Genomic DNA, 20,527 nt, shown 5'->3' on the forward strand with positions numbered 1-20,527 from the left:
AACTGTAAAGAAGAGTGTACAGAGTGGGGCCTTGCGGGAACTGTTTGCGATGTTTATGTTGTTCGGGGGAAGCGAATGTGTGTGGCACCAGGATGTTAAGCCGGCTTTTCAACATGGAGGCGTCCACGGAGTGATTTCTGAAGGAGACTAATTTCTTCGTACGTTCGTCAGCATGAATGGTGTGTACAAGTATATCTATATATGTCTAATATGTATATAAGGCATGTATTACAGAATATCTGTTCTTTATAATAATTGCGCGACACTTTGCCTTAATACGCCCAAATGAATGTGCGAAAGCTCATTGAAAAATGTGTCAGTTTAATGGTTTCATACCTCTTGGTAAATATTTATGAGCGATATAAGTTGACAAAAGAGTGTTTAGGAAGAAATCGCGGCCACTCTTCATATCGGCTTACATAAATTCATCAAACATTATTTTTACGTCATTCAGTTATGTAAACATGTAGCTGTCAGTCACAATCATCTTCCACAACTACAGAAATTGTGTTGTCATTATTGGAGTAAAATAGACTAAGTTACCTTAAATGCTGCAATTGATTTGAACATCTCTGAATGTTGTCCCTGTCCTGTTCATTGTCCCTGTGCAGCTTTGTTTCCTGAAGGTCAGTGTGTGATGGCTCTACCATGAAGTGTGCCCGCTGCCTGCTCCAGCTGCAGTGTCTCACACTGGTGGGCCAGTCAGCCAGACCTGCTGCTCAGTATGGCACTCTGCTCCAGTCAGCGTCCTCCAGTCAGCTCAACGTTCTACATAAGACCCAGCACCAGGTATACATCAGTCTGTACACATAGCATCCAGACTCTGTTTAAAATATTGGTCTTTAGTGAAGCACAGGTTAATGGGAAAGGCAGAACAGCACATAAGGATGACTCAGACCATTCCTGAATGATGAGAGGCCAGTCTTCAATTCTGGATACATAGATACTGATATACCTTTTTCCTCTGTGCCATAGAGCTCAATAGTTGTCCAAACACTATTAAAAAGACATCACATTACTGCACTGGGTGACATGTTACTTCATTACCATGAACACAGACACTATAGTTTATTCTGACTCAATATATATATACATATACACAGTTCTGCTGCCACAAACACTCACAAAATGTTGTTAAATCTGCCACTGAGAATAGTTCCTAACAACTGCACTGTTTTTTCCTGTTTGTGAAACATTTGATTTAAAACTGTTTTATGAAAATATTTTGTAGTATTTTAAAAAAACATGAGCGGTCCTATGTCTTCAGTAGGAGTAGGAGCCAATGGGCAGGCTATTACATTGTTGTAAGGGTCAGCCTTATCCTTTAATACAAGAGAGCAACCCCTTGCTAAGTCATAAAGAGTTAGAGTCTGACCACTACTAGCAGTGACAGTAAATGTCAGTACAGAAATGCCAAAGATATGTTTGAGGTAATGTAGAAACAGCTGTAAAATGTCCAGCTTAGAACACATTTTGGTCACAATTAAAAAAAAAAATAATAATAAATTATATAATTTAATTGGGCCCTTTTAGTGTTTAGTGTCCAATTAATCGTTTATCAGATTTTTTAACTCTAAAATCTCAATATCATACTCAAAAATCTGAAAAGTGTTCATATATGAGTTGATATTGGCGTATTGGAGACATTTATCTTTTTCCCCTAGTATATAATATAGAAAGAAATGCTTGTAGTTTTTACAGTACTGATGTTTATTTAGCTGTTTACTTTAATTTATTCTTCAAATTCAAATTTTTCTAAAATTGGTCGACAATGTACTGTTTATGTTCAATTATATATATTATATATAACATATTGAACATTTTAATGAATATTTCACTCAAACTGAAATATTCTTGAATAAAGTTACTTTTAATAAATCAGCTTTCTGCATAACTTTGCATTTTCATATCCGTGCACAAGCCACATAGAAAATGTCTATTTTTGTTTAGGGCTGTGCATTGGCGATACGATACCTATCACTATACAGGGGTTACATATTGCAATATTGTAAGAAAAGCGATATATTGGGATTTATTTCAATTGAATTTTAGGAAAACTGTCCACTTACAAAAATCAATTACACGCCTTATTTTTATTCTGGCCGCCATACACAAAAATCCTGTATCAGTCGGACTCCACTTTTGGGTGCCAGAACAAAATGAGGATGACAGAATGTACACTGTACATGGAGTGCAGAGCTCCATATGAACAAAATCCACTGTCATTTGTAGGTGTTGAGACGTTTCCATGGCAGCCCAGCATGTGCCAAGAGTCGACCTGTACGGGCTGAGGTCATCAACGAGGACAACAAGAAGGGCGACGGGTCTCTGGTCACCTACGATAACCTGTTTGAGCAGGTGACCAAGGAGGCCCAAACCAAGGCCACGTTTATCAAAGTGGTGAATGTCTTCCTCAAGAGAGACGTGAGGCGGCGGGGTCACGTGGAGTTCATCTACGCCGCTCTAAAGAAGATGCCGGAGTTCGGCGTGGAGAGGGACCTGGAAGTCTACAACAAGCTGCTGGACATTTTCCCCAAAGAGGTGTTCGTACCCGTAAACTTTGTCCAGCGGATGTTCAACCACTATCCTCGGCAGCAGGAGTGTGGAGTGCAGATACTGGAGCAGATGGAGAACTATGGTAGGTGTCTCTTACAGTCTGGTTATGGAATTCCTGGAATGCTTTGGAATTTAGAGAGGGTTATTCCAGATAGAGAAATGTATACAGCAGTGCCTGTCTGTCTTCAGTTTGAATGATTGTATTTCAGGTATCATGCCCAACATTGAGACCAAAGTCCTGCTGGTCCAGATATTTGGACTGAAGGGCCACCCCATGAGGAAGTACCAACGCATCATGTACTGGTTCCCCAAATTCAAACACATAAACCCCTTCCCCATCCCCCAGCAGTTGCCTGAAGACCCAGTGGACCTGGCTCGCCTTAGCCTGACTCGAATCGCTAATGACCGGGATGCTAAAGTCATCGTGTATCAGGTACAACCAGCTTCAGATTGGATTTAAGGGAATAGGTTTTCAAATTTGGGAAAATAAGTGATTGATTTTGATCTCATGTCTGTGAGCTAAATGTTCTACAAGGAGTTTTAACTGGTTATGAAACAGTCTCAGTTTAATACTAATGCTTCTATATGAGCTACATAAACAAACAAGACCATCAGAGAGAAGATTAGTTATTTCTATGTTGTTATTTTTAAAGCTGCAGTAGATAACTTTTATAAAACTATAAATATAAAAAAATGTGTCATATTCTTTAAAAACTTTCCCCATATCCTGACAGTAGAACATGAGACAGATAATCTGTGAAACAATCAGGTTCCTCTGGCTCCTCCTAGTGCTCCTAATGGGATTTGTGAGAATCCATCAGGCCTGTACGAAAACAACCAATCAGAGAAAGATGAAAAGACGCTTTGGGTTGAAGGCTTGAAGACAGTTGATTGTTGAGTCTCGTTCCGAGCATTGCTATTTGACACCCTGGGAAACAATCAACTATCTTTCTCAGCTCTGATTGGTGGTTTTCATTCGGGCCGGTGGATTCTTGCAAATACCATTAGGAGCACTAGGAGGAGCCAGAGGATTCCCTTTGAAATCAATTCAATAAGGCAGTAGAAACACTACTGCTTTTGTCTACAGTGGCTGCCAGAATCAACACAAAAGGAAAGTTCCTTGTAGGAGCTTTAAGTATAGATCTGGAGTCAGGATTTGGTTAGCCTAGCTTAGCATTGAGGATTGTGGGCAGCAAGCAGAAGAACTGAGATCAGTTATTTGAGAAAACAAAAATAATGTGACCAGTTACAAAATCTAAAAATGTCTTTTTATATTTTTTCTCTTCCCACAGCTGCCCTGTACAGACATCACAGAGAGTGGGGAGGAGGTCACACTTCCACATGTAATAGGTATGGAAACATCACACATCAATGTGCTGTAGTGGTTTCACAGGATTCTGACTGCTCATGGAAGTCTGGGATTAAGAGTACATTTTAGTATACTGCTGAGATATATTCAAATATAATACATACAAAATTGCAGCGGAAGAGTTACTGGAAAAGAAAAAACTAGAACCAGGAATTCCCTCCATCTTAAAACTGTTACATTAGTACAATGTTGGGATTATATCCATATATAGCCAAACTTTTGTTCATTGTCTTTGTTTCCTTGCCTTCCTGTGTTGACCCAGGTATCCAGAGCCCCAGCCAGATGGAGCTACTGGCCAAGCATAACCCGAGCAAGCCAGTGTTTGTGGAGGGCCCCTTCCCTCTGTGGCTGAGGAAGACGTGTGTGTACTACTACATCCTCAGAGCTGACCCCACGCCGCCTGAGGAGAAGGTGGGAAAACCTTCTGTTGTTATTATTATTAATTACAGTTATATACGTATTACTTAGTTTGGGATGATGTGGTTTTTGTAACTTTAATCCTGCCTAAATTTTCTTACTTAAAAAGTTACTAAGAAGATTGCCTAATGCAGACATTCCTAACCAGCCCACTGGACGCTTGTGGTGTGTGGAGACAGTGGTACTAATAATTAGATGAAAATACTAATGTGTTTTTTTTTTTTTATTCTAGTTATTTTTATATAACTAGCAAAATAAAAAAATGTAAATATTGTATTTTAAAAATAATTAAAAAGCAATATTTCAATGACTGGTTACAGCTGAATATCTCCACTTCAAATGTGTTATGCAACTGATAGCTAGCTAGTTCCCTCAGATGCAGTGACACAAAATGGATCGGTTTTTGAAACAAAAAGAAGTGATGTGGGAGGTAACCATGCGCCAGTAAAAGAGTGTGTGTTGAGGAAATATGAGCCTGACTACGTTGAATCTGGATTTATTGCAGGCAGCGATGCTGAGCCGAAAGCACATTGTGTTGACTGGGGTGAAATCCTGTCAAATGAGGCGCTACAACCATCAAAATGGGATGTGCTTCAGACACAACAGAAAGTCATCACAACATTAACAACTCAATCTAACTCCACTAGCTATATGGTATATTTAGCTTGGTCAGCTCACAGTGGTAGAACACATATTTATAGTGCAGTTTGGTTTTTCCTTTATTTGGGAAGTTGGTCCTCGGGACTTCATCTAAATGAATGACCTGACATACAACTACCTTATTCAGTCTCATATTTCTGACACCTTCACTCTTTGGGGAAGTAAAGAAAGTCTGTTGTTTGATGTGCAAAATGCGATGCAGAAGCTTGTTTTACCCAAAAGTGGACGTGGTTGTTCTGAAGACAAGAAAGTGAGGTACGGCTGCTCTCATCTATAAGTGAATTGTGAGTAATGTATGGATTGTGTCCTTTCCTCTCACAGAAGATGCTCTCGGACGCTCGTGGACAAAGAAAAGCAAAGAAAGCATCAAAGCTACTTTCCTTCCTATCTAATGATTCCCAGCTCTTATTGCAGCTGACACTCAGACGCTTCTGAGAAACATTCCTGATCAAAAACTGACCCCTGCTCAACTGCATCCAAAAAATGGATATTTAGCGTGCACAGTGGTAGACACTGAACTCTGTCTCTATCATTGCTGCAGAGACTTATCTCAGACTCTAACAGCTGTATCTGTACTCCCTACACAGATAGAGGAGCCATATGATCCAGAAAGGTGTTTCTTCTATCCTCTGCAGCTAGACCTGGATTTGGACCGTGACATGGGGGAGGAAGAGAGCTTCGATGTGGAAGACTGTAAGATACTGACACTGAAGCTGTCAATTGATTGTTCCTACTGGTGTTCAGAGCTGATGAGGTTATTCAGTTAACATCCAAATTAATGTTGGTCTTGTCACTTTTGTGTCTTGTATCCAGTGGATGAGGGTCCAGTCTTTGCCATGTGTATGACCAGCAGGGGAGACGAGGCCACCCTCAACCAGTGGATCTCTGGCCTCCAGCAGAACAACCCCATCCTGGGTCAGGTCCCCACTCTGTTCCGCCTGGACGCCGGGCCCAAGGAGCTGCAGGGGGCAGCTGACTCAGAGTCAGGCCACGACCACCACCAAAGGCCAGACCCAGAGACCCAGAGGGAAGAGAGACAGACTGAAAAAGAAATTGTAGAAGAAGAACTGCAGAGGAGAAGCCGGGGGATGAAACAGTGAACAGCAGTCAGACCGTGTGGTTGAGACTGACAAAAGTATCATGACTTAGTGTATGGCTGATGTTAGAAGTGTCCATGCTGGGTAAGATGCTGAACTAGTGCTTCATTTAACTACAGAACACACAAGCTTAGTAGAACTTGAAGATGACTCTGATTAATGTTGATCAGTAATCAAATAAACTACATTAAAAACGCTTCCTCATTGTAATCTCTGTCAGATGTTGCAGAATATACATTTTAATTAATCTTAAAGGTCCAGTGTGTAACATTTCAGGATCTATTGTCAGAAATGGAATATAACATTCATAGGTATGTTTTCGTTAGTGTATAATCATCCGAAAATAAGAATTGTTGTGTTTTCATTACCTTAGAAAGAGCTGTTTTTATCTACAGAGGGAGTGGGTTCTGAGGTGGGTTCCTTCGTGTTTCTACAGTAGCCCAAAACAGACAAACCAAATACTGGCTCTATATGGGGACTTTACTACAATGAGGTAGTAGGACAATTGTGGTGATGGCATAAAATGTTGCTTGAGCTTCAGAGTAAAGTCCAACTCTGACAAGAACAAATGAGACCATTAATGTGTTAAAAAAGATCTCAAAGAATAAGCCCAAAGGTAGAAAAGGTTTATTACTGAAAAGGCATTTAAACATTCCCTTTGAACTGGTAAACAAGTCATCAAGTCAGAATTACATTCTCAGAAGGTAGAATAGCTTGCTCCCTTCAAGCTATTCACACTGTGTTGTGGCTGTGCAAGCAGTCTCCTCCACAGCTTTGTGCTCAAACAGAAGATTATTTCAGCATTTTTACTCTTAATGAAAATCATCCAAAAACATGGGAATGCATTCCAGAGTTCATCTCCGATATACAACTGTTCATCCATTTACTACTCATGCAGGAAAGCCTTTGGATCCTCAATACTCACAAATGAGAAACGTCTGTCTAACATGGAGCTATCTATGGATGGGAATAATGCATCATCAATAATCATTATATAAGAGGAGATTCAATAAATAATAAATAAAGTTGCTCAAGAAATGCTAAACAGCACAGTCAAAGGAAAATTTGGCATCTCATAACCACTTAAGTATTTTGTGTATTTACAGTGCAGATGGTTGATGCTTTACGACACATGGCGAAGCTGATATGAACCACGGGAGATGATGAGAAAGTTACCGTAAAAAAGTTATAAAAAGTTGTAATCGAGGAATATATATATGGTTCAGGGTTTGAAGAACAGCATGGTGCTGTACCACATACAAAAAACAGTTCAGGGCGCCCATGCAACTATCTGATAAGGGTCTAGAACAGTCTCGGACCTGAATGCAAGCCTGCCAGCAAAGCAGAAAAAAACTTTATACAAAACAGAGAGTAACTGTTAGTTCAAACAAATGAACTACAGTAAAAAGTATGAGTTTCTTTTCTTATAGCTGGTTGAACAGGGGGTTTGAATCTAAATTTAATGTAGAATTTATTGTATCTATCAATGTCACAAACACATCCTGACATTGTATTTTAACGTTTTTTAACAAATTTTATTCATTAGTTGAATTGTTCAACAATGTTTGATGTACATTAATTCTCCATTTGAAACCAGTGATATATTTAGGATAGTTTGCTTATTACTGAATAAGGTACGGTGGGTCTGCAGAAGTTAAAGCTGCAGTAGGTAACTTTTATAAAAAACAACTTTTTGTCACAGTAGAACATCAGACAGATCATCTGTGTAACAATCAGGTTCCTCTGGCTCCTCCTAGTGCTCCTTATGGGATTTACAAGAATCCACCAGGTCTGGATGAAAACAACCAATCAGAGCCAAGAAAGATAGTTGATTATTGAGTCTGAGTCCAGGTTATCAAATAATACTGACAGTGGAAATGAGAGTCAACAATCCAACCCAAAGCATGTTTATATCTTTCTGCCCTCTTTCAGCAGATTCAGCAAATATGACAAAAAGTTATTTTAACTACTGACTGTTTATCAGTTTAGCTTAAGAAAGACTGTGTAACTTTTGAAAGAAGAAATAACATCACTCTTTTCTTAGAACAGGGCTAGGCAACCTGCGGCTCTTTAGCCCATCTCCTGTGGCTCCCTGTGGCTTTGATAAAAAAATGATATGGAAATGAATAATGGTTATATAATAGTTAATTTAAAAAAAAAGAGTCAAGTAAAATGTGTGTCATATGTTCTGACCTGGAGCCTTTCCTCTATATTTTGCTGAACCTCAATAGCAATGGCTCTCGTCTTCAGTCTGCCTCGCTAGGTTAGCTATGGTTTCCAAATCCCCAAAAGTCTCAGAAGAAAATAGAGAATTTAATAGTGTGTGAACAGATTTGTTTGCTTTCACCAAATTTTTGCAATGGAAATTTTGCAAAAATAAAAGACACTCCTAAAAGACACTGATACATACTCTTACTTGGCCAGTATCTTAGGGTAGCTAATGTTAGCAAACTTATATAACAACATACTGCGGTGTAAAGGACATTATTGAGTCTGCCTACTTTATGACTGTTAGCCCAATTCGTGACTAAGGAAGCAGCCACTTCCTGCACGTCTATGCGCCCCAAACCAGCTAGCTAATGTTGAGCCCTCTGCTAACTTGCATGGAGATAAAATGATTCAATTATCCATCTCTGACCACATTTATCAAATTCTGAGAGGGATAGTTCTAAGCTGTGATGCTCAAAAACATGGATTCAATTTCACAATGTATGTCCTTTTGGCTTGCCATACAACCAAAAGGCCTGGTCACAGTCATATTTTACAATAATTCGAATTAATTCCAATGGTATCTGCGCGATTAGTAGATGCACTTCCAGTGCCAAATAAAATGCGTGTGAATATTTTGTGTCAAGTTTAACTTTGGTCAACTCTGATTTTGGTCTTGACAGTGCTGACCTCTGAGGGAGAGCCGGAGAGTCCAAAATGGTGGAAGCTTGTAACCTGTTAGCTGAGCCTATTCACTGTTATTTAAACCTCCTGTGTATTGAGAGTATTAGGCCCTCCACAAAACACCAATGGTTTGGAGACAGTAATAAGATATAGGTCAACGGTACAAATACGAATTTTGGATGAACTGTGTGAACTTATTGTCTCATTAGGGACTAAGCTGCTGAGCTTTATCTTCTCTATAAACTTTATGTTGAACAGAGTGTAGTACAATGGTGAACACAAAGGCCATGGGGAAATAAATATAACAGAAGAGAATTTCCAGGAGCTATTATGAATGACTAGCACTAGCCTGGCTGGTTAGTGAGTTAGCGGTTAACTCATTAGCTACAACAATTGGTAGCTAACCTTACCTTTGCAAACCTTAGAGGAAAAATGACCTTTAACCTGATATCCAGCTGCTGGTTGTATTTTCAACGGTCACAAAAGGATAACAAAAATATCTGAAAAATGTTGAAACTAATATGAGAATACCTTTGATTGTTCCCCAACAGTCTGCATGGGAAACACTAGGTGACCATATCACGGACTTTCCTACAAAGTGCGGAGGTCACAAACAGGGCTAGGTTAAGCAAAAGTAAGTACACACAGCGTACATTACATCACCAGGACTTTGGTGTTTCCTGCTTGTGGTCCTGTTGTACTCGCTCTCTATCAGGTCACGTAATGCTGTCTTTAGAGCAACTGACTCAAGAGAATCTTGGGAAATGAGGGAAAATTGCAATTATCTAGTAAATGGCACTGATGGCCACATTGGCCACTGTTCAGCAAAAGTTACACAGTCTATTCAAAGACAGGGTTTTATTGTCTGTAGGAAACATTGAATGCTTATGGTTGTTAAAGTTTAAAATGGCTGAATTAAAGTAGAGCAAGAATATGAAAGTTATTTCAATATATCAGACAGGTCTACAATGCTTTTAGCCTAACTTAGCGCAAAATAATTTCCCAGGATGTTTTATTTTAAATATTTTAAATATGATCACAAAATCTCAGTTGTGGCAGCTTCAATATAAAACTTCCATTCTGAATTTCATGAACCCACATTACAACCCTGGTAGTAAATGAGGTAAAGCTGCTTTTCAGGGTGAATGTTTCCTATACAGCATTTTCTTTCAATGTGACTTTCTATTAAGGTAAACAAATTGATAAAAAAACATTACAATAAATAAATAAGACAAATAAAGCATGGGTTTTGTCTCCTGGTCTGTGGTCCTCAGTTGACTCGGTCTCTGTTGTGTACTTCTGCAAAACAAGTTAGACAGGTTTGGGAAATAAATAAAACAGCAAAGTCTTAGAAGGACAATGAAACATACTGAGGATTCTGCTATACAGTCTAACCAGTAGCTAGTCTGAGGATGTGTTTCCAACCAGCACATGTCATGGCCATCTGCCTATCAGACAATAGAATTTCTACCTCCCCTACAAAAGTTGCATGTGTGGTGCTGGAGAAAAAACTCATTCTACAAGACAGCCCCCTACCAAGCCGGGGTCTGCTCAGGGTTTCTGCGCCATGAGGCCACGTGCCTGGGTGAGATTAAGAAGCATTCTAATGCTAGGTGTAAATGGCCTGAGAATGATGGTACTGGTATCGTAAGGGAAACGGTGTGTCTTCCGGTGAGCTTCTTCATCCACCATATGTATAAACGTTAACAGGTGCTTGGCCTTCTCTACATGTCTTCTCTCTGTAGTCATACTGTACCTGCCAGGGCCCCGCTGTGCTGCTGGAGCTGGCTGGTGAAGAAGCGTTCCCGCTGGGACACCTGCTCGTCCCAGGCCTCAAGTATTTGCTGTTGCTCCCCTGGCTCCAGGGTCAGGGTGTCTGGGTGGGCTTCGTCGATGTGGGCCCTCACTCCCTCCAGGCTGTGTGAGTACTGCAGCTCCCCACACACCATGCACACCAGCAGCTGGTTGAGAGGATCGTAGTCCATGAGGTAGCGGTTCCTCCACACAGCGTCTGAGACTGGACCTTCCTCGTTGTTATTATTCTCATAGTCAGCGAACAGAAGCTCCGACTCATCTGAAGAGACAGTTGAGACAGAGAAAGGTTTGAGTCAGTTTCGCCATTCTAATGTGCATTCTTTTGGGTTCAAATTGACATAGTTGATACTCCACCTTCTACTGGTGCTGTGTAATTTGAGTATGGAAATGATCCCGGGTCGGTATCCACTGAAGTGCTGTGAAAGAGAGAGAACATTCATTATTATCCTACATAGAGCTGGCAGCAAGACACATTTTACAGGAGCAATACAAATTTCCCACCTCATTAGATGTTCTGACTCCTCAGAGGAGCTCACCCACTGACCAGAATCCTACACGGATTAGTCAGAGAGAAAGAAATCAGTTTGAAAGAATTTGAGATTGTAATAAAAAACTGAGAATGAATATGTTCACATTGTAGCAAATGTCTCCCAATTCAGTTTTTTTTTCTTACTGTATGACAATAAAGTAAATGTAATCTCACTTGAGGAACTTGATGGATGACATAATGGTCAATGGTTGCTTGTTTACTATTAACTATTAAATATTAGCCATATCCAGTTCCTGTGTTTAAACTAACGACAGCTGTATGCTTCATTTGACTTCATTTACTAATTTGAGACATAAGATAAGCATATGAGTATAATCAAGTCTGCGTCTACAATATCAGCCACCAAGACTGAAATAACAAGTGACGCTGGAGGGTGAGTTAAGGCAGTGTAGGTAACGGTGGAGCTTTTCTTGTTTTGTGTCTCTTTGTAGTTGTTTTTGTCTTTGTAGTTGTATTGTGTCCCTTTGTAGTCATTTAGCATCTCTTTGTAGTCATTTTACATTTCTTTGTAGTTTTTTTTTTTTGTCGATTTGTTGTCTGTGTGTTGTAATTTTGCATCCCTTAATAGTTGTTTTGCGTCTCTTTGTGGTCGTTTTTCACCTCTTTTTAGCCATTTGAGTGACATTCAAACAAGAAATGGTAGCAGTCAACGGCTGTGGTCCAGGAACCTGTGTCCTTTGCCCAGTAGGCATGTTCTGTGAAAACTGAATGTGTTTTGTGGGTTTTTTGGTTTGAGCTTGGATGCTATTAATATGTCACAGAAGGCCTATGTTACAATCAACAAAATGATATCTAGTTCTGATATGAGAATTATAGGATCTAGTACCTCTACCTTTGTTGAATTGTGAATGCTGAGTGTTGCTGAAAGCTCCATCACCATTTAATTCATTTAGTTAGTGATTACAATTAAATACAGACCAAATAAGGCTTGATTTTGGTCGTGTTTTGTCTTTGTATCTCTTAAGCGCTTTTTTCGCTTTATCTGTCTCTTTCTTTGTCACTTTCTATCTCTGTATCACAGCTTATTTGTGTATTGTGATAGAGAGATATCATGGATATATCAGTGGTTACATGGTTTATGAACACACATGTGGACTCTATCATACAATCAAATTCCAGTTTTCAGTAAGAACCTGAGAGGGGTTTTATTATCACTTATCTGCATTCTTCCTCATTTAATATGAGCATAATAATTAGATGAAGCCTCTAAGTATTTGTGCAGCTCTTACCTGTGTTTGTAGGTCCTGGGCAGGCAGGATGGGCCTCCAGTTGTTGGAGCTTCTCCTTGGGGTTATTCCCTTTTCCCGAATGGCCTTCCTAGCTCTCTGTTCCTTCTTTTTTATCCTCCAGTACTCCCGTTTCCTCCTCAGATAATCCTCCTCAGACTCCCCTAGGATGGGCTTTGGTGGAACCATGGTGCTTATAGGTGCCAGCTTAGTGGAAGGTTGTATCATATGTGCAGGGCTCTGAAGTTGGGCACAATGGATTTTTATTGGACTGAGGGTGGAATCTGGCATTTGACCAAGTGGTTCAATGGGTTGCAGGTTGATGCTGGACAGTGGGTTGTCTGGAGGCTTCAGAGTAAGGAGGCAGGGAACTGGGTCTACATCTGTGCTTCTAGACATCCACTTTCGTGATCCTGGCATGGCTTGTTGCTGATTCTCTGCAGCTTCTAGATAGTCAGACTCAATCTGTGAAGGCCCAACATTCACTTTGTTTTGCTCATTTCTGGGTGAACAGGAAACACTGGCGATGGGCAATTTGACCTGGAGTGTGTCAGGTGACTGGTCAGCATTACATGTTGTAGGGCTAACAACCAGGACAGTAGGGATACTGGTCACTGCAGTCAGAGAAGCAACAGATGGCCTGGGCTGAAGGGATGGTTTTGCTGGGGGATTTATAACCTTAACAGTGTTGATAATAAGACCTGGAGCCTGAAAAACAACATTAGCAAATGAGTTACCTCAGTTTCTCACAGATGACACAAATACAACAATCAGACAATAATCTGTCTGAAACATGCACGTATATTTGTACCGAGCTTAAAGTAGGCCCCTCTCTGTCACACTCCCCTCTATTTTTGCTGTTCGAGTGTCAAATGCCAGACAGAGGTTTGCACTATAATGATTCAGGTTTTTTAAAACACACATAATTCAAATAGTGTTAAAGGACAAAGTCTCTAAATGACTTGTGTGGGTTTCCAGTTTCTAGTTTAGATAACTATAAATTCAGTATAATCATCAAGGGTCGAAAGCAGATAATCTCTTTCTTTGGTGGTTTGTTTTGAAGGTCACCCACCACTTTGGGCACAAAGGTTTCCGTTGCACACCAGATAACATCCTGAGTGAACCAGATACTTTTTCATCAACACCAGTTAATGCCACGTCATGCCATGCTATGCTTTTGTTTTGTGAACATTTGGTGTCATGCTAGGAACAGAAAAAGTACAACAAAAGTAACTGGGCTCCGAAACATAGACCAGAATTTGAGAGCTCAGAATCTTGTGAATGCTTCACCGGTGGGACATTCCAATGGACATTTCTCACACTTACTTAGGCTTATTGTAATTGAAATGATGAGGTGCTCCAATTTTTAGCAGAGGGGTCAAGACCTAAGCTCTGTATAGTCTTTGTTTCTTCTTCTAAGATTTGTCCCCCCGACTCTCTCTCTAAGATCCAATCAAATCAAAACAGTGCTGTATCAACCATGTTCAATATTGGTCAATATTTATTTACTGCCACACAAGCATCTACACACTACAGATGGATCACCTGGATGTTTTTCTGGGAAAGCCGACTGCTTCCCTCTCCCGGTCTTTCTGTCTGCCTTGCCTTTAACCTGGCCCTCTGCTGCCTCTTCATCAGCTTCCAGTACTCCCTCTTCCTCTGCAGGCTGGTCAGGCCGCTGTTCTCCACACTGCGATGTCGTTGTGCTGATGGCAAGCTGCTGTTTTGGCACTGTTCTTGTGCCTGACACTGTTGTTCACAGTGTTGTTGCAGTAGTTGATCCATGGGTAGGTGATGTAGCTTTGGCGGCTCTGGGGAACAGCAGTTTTGATGGCCTGCTTTTTTGTTGCGAAGTCTCTGGGTTCTACGTGGTGAAGATGGGCTGTGAGAGGTTTCCATGGGGTTTACTATGAAGTTCGAACTGGTTTGGGATGAGTGCTCACAGGTGGGGTGCAGGTCTACCTCACTAGAGGTAGGAAGAGGTGGTGTCTCTGTAATTTGCGGTGAGTCCTTCAGATGAGGGTCTGAGGAACCTGTTTGTACCAAAGCATCAGTGTCTGGCTGCCAGCTCTTTATCTCCAACGTCAGGTCAGCAGCCATAGGAGCCACCTCATCCTTTTCAAAAAAGAGCTGAGATAAATTTGGCTTCATCTCTGAATCTGAACTCTCTTCTGTTGACTCTATTTTGATGTCAGTCTGCTCACTTTTACACTCCGCCACTGTGCTAAGTGATTCCTCCAGGAGTTTCTTCATAGAGGCCACGGCTAGCAGAGTAGTAGCTTGGCTGTCTGCATTCATAGCTGGGTCAGGCTCTGGCTGAGGCGCTGGAGGTGGTGTTGGGGGTTTGATATCTGGACAGATGGCTTGCTCTGGTTGAGAATTTAGGTCAACCGCTGGCATAGACTCACTCTCTTGTTTTATCTCACTTGTATGTGGCGTAACAGGCACACTGTTGTTGGGGAGAGGTTGTGCATTTCCTGTATGGTTAGTAAGCCTCCTGCCTATTGGTACAGTGCTTACTGCTACTTGCTTCTGGGACTTCCGCCTCTGTAAGGCCGCACTGACCCTCGCTTGCAAGACACCCTGCTTCAGCCGAGCAGCACGAGCTGCTCGCTGCTCACGTTTCTTTATCCTCCAGTATTCCCTCTTCTTTGCCATCTTCTCCTCCTCTGTCAGCTCTGGATCCAGAGAGAGCACTGCTGGTGCACTACTTGAGACCGCCATTTTCATGACACAGCCACCAAGGTTAGATCCTGTTGTTGATCCTCCAGAGATGCCATTTTGAGGGGTCTGAGGATGAGTGAGTGTGAGCTGACTTACAGTTTGGATATCTAACGAGTGTGAATTAGTTGGAACAGTTGTGCTTTCAAGTTGTGTCCTTGGTCTGATTGACAGTAGTCTTGGAGGCTTGTTGACAGACTGTACAGGAAGAGACAAAGAGACTTTCACCTGAGCTGGGTGGAGTGGAGGGGGAGGCTGGTTTACACAAATGGGTGCGATACTTCTCTGTTTAGTATCAGGCTGATGCTGAGGTTTTGTGACAGGGGTATTATTAGAAACTACATGAAGTTCCTCTTCACTTTTGTGTGCTGCTGTGTTGTGATCTGTAGGAACCTGGGGAATGTTAATAGTCACTGTCCCGTCCTCTTTGATGAACCCTCCAATGGTCTCAGAGGCGTGCGTGAGGGTGCTTCCTGCTGACTGTGTAAGCGCTCTGGCCCTCCTCATTTCCTCAAGGATTTTCTGGTAACGTTTCACTCTCCGCATCAGGGAGTCCTTCTCCTTCAACCGAGCCTTCACCTCCATCGACAGCTTAGCCCGCTGCTCGCGCTTTTTAATCCGCCAGTACTCTCGCCGTTTGGCTATTATCTGCTCAGGTGTGTCGTTGGGGTCAATCTTGGGGATATTTCTGGTACCAAAGACTGAGGCAAGCAATGGGGATTTACATCTTATATTTCTTTGATTCATGAAATTCTTCTGGGCTTCGATGAACCTCTGTCTAGGTGTTTTACAGCGTGCAATCCCTCGGGAAACATTGGAAAGATAGACATAACTTGGAAACTTTCTTTGTGTCTCCCCTGGCTTTTTCACAGAAATAACATCAGATGTCTGTGTCGTCCTATTCCCAGGTGGATTAGCTGTAGCTAAACTTGCTGCCCCGCTTTCCAGTTTATCATTTTCCCTTTTGGCAGATGTAAAAGAAGTTTTGACTCGAGTAGGACACTTCTGGCCTACTCCTCTGGATGGAAGATTCTGAAGAATCGTGCCACCCACGAGTCCCGTTTTTTGTGCTGTTTGCCTGTGTAACATCATCTCCACACCTTGTGTCCTTTCTCTGGTTTTAGCTATTCGAGCTGCCACTTTCGCTCTCTGCTCTCGCTTTTTGATCCGCCAGTGCTCCCTGCGCTTGGCCGCTCTCTCCTCCTCAGACTCCAGGGAAGGATGTGAGTTGCTAACACCTTTAGCCCTCTGCAGGGTGACCAAGGCACTCTTTGTTCCACTCTGAGGTGTTGTGTTCGCTGCTTTGCCCTCTTTTCTAACAGAAACAGGGCCATGTGGAGAAGACACAAGAATCATACCTGTGGTCACATTAGTGGGTGAGAGTTTGGGCTGAATGCGTAATGCAACTTGTGCCTTATGTTGCGTTTTGGAGACTGATGCTCCCTGCATAGACACACATGGCTGAGGTGTTGTTTTAGCTGAGCTGCCATTGGTAATTCTGGTCACTCTTACTGGAGGCACTGAGGAACAGGTGTTCAGCTGGGTTCCACTGGGTGTGGGTGTGGGTGAGGTAACGGCTCTGCTCACAGCACCCCTTGCTGTTAAACATTTCACTGTGGCTGCGTCACCCCCAGCAGTTTTGGCTGAGATGGAATACGATGCTGGCAACTGAGGCAAGACCTTGTTGAGTTTCATTGTCTGGAGCCATTTCTCCTTTTGGTTTTGGGTGGCTTCAACTGAGCTATTCCCCACTGTATTTCCAATCTGTAATACAGGAGAGACATTGGCTGTTTTGTCTGACTCATCATTACTCTGCAAAGGAGACGAGAAAGCAGCAAAGGAGCCAGATAAACTGGAATTCACCACTGCAGGGGGATTTAGATGTAGGAGCTTTTTCCCTCTGTCTTGCGTTGGCTTTCTTCTCCTCTCGGACAGTCGAGCCCTCTGCTCTCGCTTCTTGTTTCTCCAGTATTCTCTCTTTTGGGCGAGGGTGGCATCATCGTATTCTGCGGCAGGCCGGTAGCGGTGGGACATTGGACCACCTTTACCTTTTGCAGTTGGCATGCTATTGCCAGCTTGGACAGCCCATCAGTTCTCATCCAACAGTAGTGGTTGGCTCTTCCCTTGACACACTGGTTCAATTCATCCCCTCAGTCCAGAATCCTCACTGCCATTAACTCACATGGCGTCCTACTGTTTGATGCCGCAGTAGGTGTTTGTGCTCTGCTGAGCAGCTGCCAAATCTCTCAGACATCACATCGGAATGCCGGTGTCCTGAGGAACAGAAAACAATTCTTAGTTGCATTGTACTTTGTAATAAACCTGGCACTGTGAGCCAACAGTTGAGTGATTTGAGGCACCAATTTATGACAATTTCCCTATGAAAAGGAGATCTCAGCCTTCCCAAACAAAAAATACAACTTTTTCTGAGTCAAATTCAAAATCATCAATTCAATTCAACAGCTCAGCCATAAATTAATTCAATTCAATTCAACTATACACTCAGTGGCCACTTTATTGGGTATGCCTGTACAATTTAATGCAATCCAATTAAACAGCCTATCAATTCTACCTTTAGAACGATTGATAGACAGATGTTCAGTTTTTGTTGACACTGTCAGAGACTTAATTCTTAATTTAACAGTGGTGTTGTACTGGAATGCGTTACACTGAGAGGTGTTTCTAATGTTACCCCATTTACAACTACAACTGCAGCTAACTATTTTCATTTTTGAATAATCTGCCAATGATTTTCTCCATTAATTGTTCAATCTATATTATAGATTATAGATAGAATGTAAGATATTAATGGTGTGTAGGATTTATTTGCATCTAGCAGTTAGAGACTGCAACTCCCTAACTTCACGCTTCCCTTCCAAGTGCGAAGGAGAAACTATGTTGGCCACGAAATGCATGGAAAACTCCCATATCTTGAGTCAGTGTTAGGTTTGTCTATCCTGGGCTACTCTAGAAACATGGTGGTTCAACATGGCAGAGTCCACCATGTAGAAGTAGACCCGCTCCCTCTGTAGGTAAAAACGGCTCATTCTAACAGAACGAAAACACGATTCCAAAATTTAGGTGATTATACATCAATGAAAAAATACCTAAATAAATATTATATTACATTTCCGCCAATAAATCCTCCTAAATGTTACACACTGGACCTTTAACTTCAGAAATTGTAGTGTGTGAAGTATTATTATTAGACATCCATCTATTAACATTCTCTCATGACAAAAAAGAACACATGAATGTCATGTAATTTACACAATACAAAATGTTAAGGAACCTTACGTAAGACACCGGATGAACATTTCAGATGTGACAACAATCAGCACACAGGTTTATGAGCTTTCACATGTGATGAATTCTAACCATAAAGACATGTGATTGTCAGATAATTCATATTTGAGATACAAGACATAACATATGAACATTTTTGATTTTATATCACATTTTAAATGTGCCACATTTCATGTGGTTTATCACATGTGCAACATCTCCTGTGCAGTGAATACACATGTAGGTTGTGTTTTAGAACATTTCACTTGTGAAAACACTAGTTTCACCTGTGCTTGTTGTTAAATTCACTAACATGCTAAAAAAAACCATCATACTTGGCCTCACTATAACAAGTGCTCCATTTCCACTGACGCTTGTTTAAATGCAAATGAAACAGACAATGCATATGTAGGCTACTAGAACGCCCATCTCCTCTATCACAACACTAGTACACAGTGTGAGTACATCTATAGTTGCTCACATATATTAATGTACCATTGGAGAACATAAATATGAGGTATTTTCATCCCGCAGCATCTTTGCTGATATAAACACGTCGTGTATGTACAAATGTGTAAGCAGGAAGCAGGAAGGAAGCAGAGTGACACTGTCCCTTTAAACCTGTCCCTTTCTATCACAAATTATATCTGTCGAGAGCCATTTTTATTCTTTATTCTCTGCCTGTTTGGTTGTAAAAGCGTCGAAGCGAGCAGGCTGAAGCACATTTAGCATTACATACATTTAAAAGCCGCTGCATTAGAGCGCAAACCGAGCTCAAAGCGCTGTGTCTCTCAGCGGCACAATGGACAAGATCTTCCTCCTCTTGTCCACACGGACTGGCGCCTGTCTGAGTCCGCTGCCTGTCTAAAAGAAGCCAGAAAACCCGCACATTGCTGTCGTAAAGCAGCGCGCTTGGAAACGTGTGGAAGAAAAACATGCATAGCCGTTACCTTTGAGTTACACCTAACTTTCCGGGACAGTTTTAGTGAACGTTTTTTGGACAGATATTTTGCCAGGACACTGCAGCTACTTTCCGCCAGCCAGCCGTGCTCTGAGGCTGCCTTGACAACGCTGAAAAGTACCAGGATGTGGGACCTGGATGCTTGCTGTGTTTGTGTGTGTGTGTGTGTGTGTGTGACTCTATGGCGTGGACACACAGAGACAGTATAGTACAACGCCCCCCTAACCCATTAAGAGGACTGCATGAAAGATGATTTCACAGAATTGTGGCTGTGAACTAATAAACCAATGAGTCACAGCAGCATCAGGCCCAACCTGAAACTCATCTGTCATTTTATTATTTAGGAAAAGCTGAATGTGGCACAGCTAGGAGACAAATTCAATAACCAATCAAGAGATGATGTAAAGCTTGCAGTAACATAGCCTTTTCCAACTTGGAACCACTGGACAAAGGTCCATTGATTTATTGTTTTTTTTTTTTTTTTTACAGATGGCCTCAATTGACGTTTTGCAGAAGCAGCAGGAGTACAGTGCTGTTTGTGGTTTGAATAATGTGCACAATGGGTATCATTGCTTGTAGTAGAAGGGGCGGATCTAGAGAAATATTAGTGGGGTATCCAAAGGGTGTCATGGAGACTTTAAGTGGTGGCAGAAATATATTCTGATTTAATCACGAACAATCACATATATCAATATTTGCTTGGAAAAGCCCTCAAATAAAATATTATAACTCAAAAACATTATTGTGGCACATTAGTAAAGCATTGAATAGAAATATCTAAAGCTGGCATTAGAAATCAATACAATGATTTTCCCAAAAATAATTATTTTTTTCATTGGACTCACGGTAGTTCTCAAGGCTTTCTTGACATTTTAAGGGCCGTAAGAAAACAAAGTAGGTCTATGTCTGAGCATTTGGTTCATTCCATTAAGACATGTAAAGTAAATTCTCTAATAGAACAATGGCTAAGCACCACAG

At 41.4% G+C, this 20,527-nt stretch overlaps 2 protein-coding genes across 2 annotated transcripts; one reads left to right on the plus strand and one right to left on the minus strand.

The window, feature by feature from the left end:
* The first annotated feature begins 80 nt into the window (after positions 1-80).
* ecsit (ECSIT signaling integrator) lies at positions 81-6,295 on the plus strand. The gene is made up of 8 exons (XM_051428564.1): positions 81-179; positions 612-789; positions 2,233-2,638; positions 2,766-2,989; positions 3,849-3,906; positions 4,188-4,336; positions 5,590-5,695; positions 5,816-6,295. The coding sequence occupies exons 2-8, from the start codon at positions 649-651 to the stop codon at positions 6,100-6,102; spliced, it is 1,371 nt and encodes a 456-aa protein (XP_051284524.1). The 5' UTR covers positions 81-179; positions 612-648; the 3' UTR covers positions 6,103-6,295.
* Positions 6,296-6,704: 409 nt separating this feature from the next.
* On the minus strand, positions 6,705-19,667 carry si:dkey-28a3.2 (uncharacterized). Its single transcript, XM_051428528.1, has 7 exons — positions 19,539-19,667; positions 14,128-17,577; positions 12,586-13,290; positions 11,308-11,357; positions 11,161-11,222; positions 10,748-11,065; positions 6,705-10,290 (listed from the first exon to the last, which is right to left on the minus strand). Exons 2-7 carry the CDS (start codon positions 17,365-17,367, stop codon positions 10,262-10,264), a joined length of 4,404 nt encoding a protein of 1,467 aa, XP_051284488.1. The 5' UTR covers positions 17,368-17,577; positions 19,539-19,667; the 3' UTR covers positions 6,705-10,261.
* Between the last annotated feature and the right edge of the window lie 860 nt (positions 19,668-20,527).

This window comes from Dicentrarchus labrax, unplaced genomic scaffold (assembly GCF_905237075.1).
Source record: "Dicentrarchus labrax unplaced genomic scaffold, dlabrax2021, whole genome shotgun sequence".
NCBI lineage: Eukaryota > Metazoa > Chordata > Actinopteri > Moronidae > Dicentrarchus > Dicentrarchus labrax.

Excerpts from the sequence above, each read along its gene's own strand:
- ecsit (XM_051428564.1), top strand. The coding sequence starts at position 649 with ATGAAGTGTGCCCGCTGCCTGCTCCAGCTGCAGTGTCTCACACTGGTG. Across the intron at positions 2,990-3,848 it reads CTAAAGTCATCGTGTATCAG|CTGCCCTGTACAGACATCAC; the intron begins GTACAACCAGCT and ends CTCTTCCCACAG. Across the intron at positions 5,696-5,815 it reads GAGCTTCGATGTGGAAGACT|TGGATGAGGGTCCAGTCTTT; the intron begins GTAAGATACTGA and ends TCTTGTATCCAG.
- si:dkey-28a3.2 (XM_051428528.1), bottom strand. The coding sequence starts at position 17,367 with ATGCCAACTGCAAAAGGTAAAGGTGGTCCAATGTCCCACCGCTACCGG. Across the intron at positions 13,291-14,127 it reads TTTCCCAGAAAAACATCCAG|GCTCCAGGTCTTATTATCAA; the intron begins GTGATCCATCTG and ends GTTGTTTTTCAG. Across the intron at positions 10,291-10,747 it reads GCACAGCGGGGCCCTGGCAG|AAGTACACAACAGAGACCGA; the intron begins GTACAGTATGAC and ends CTTGTTTTGCAG.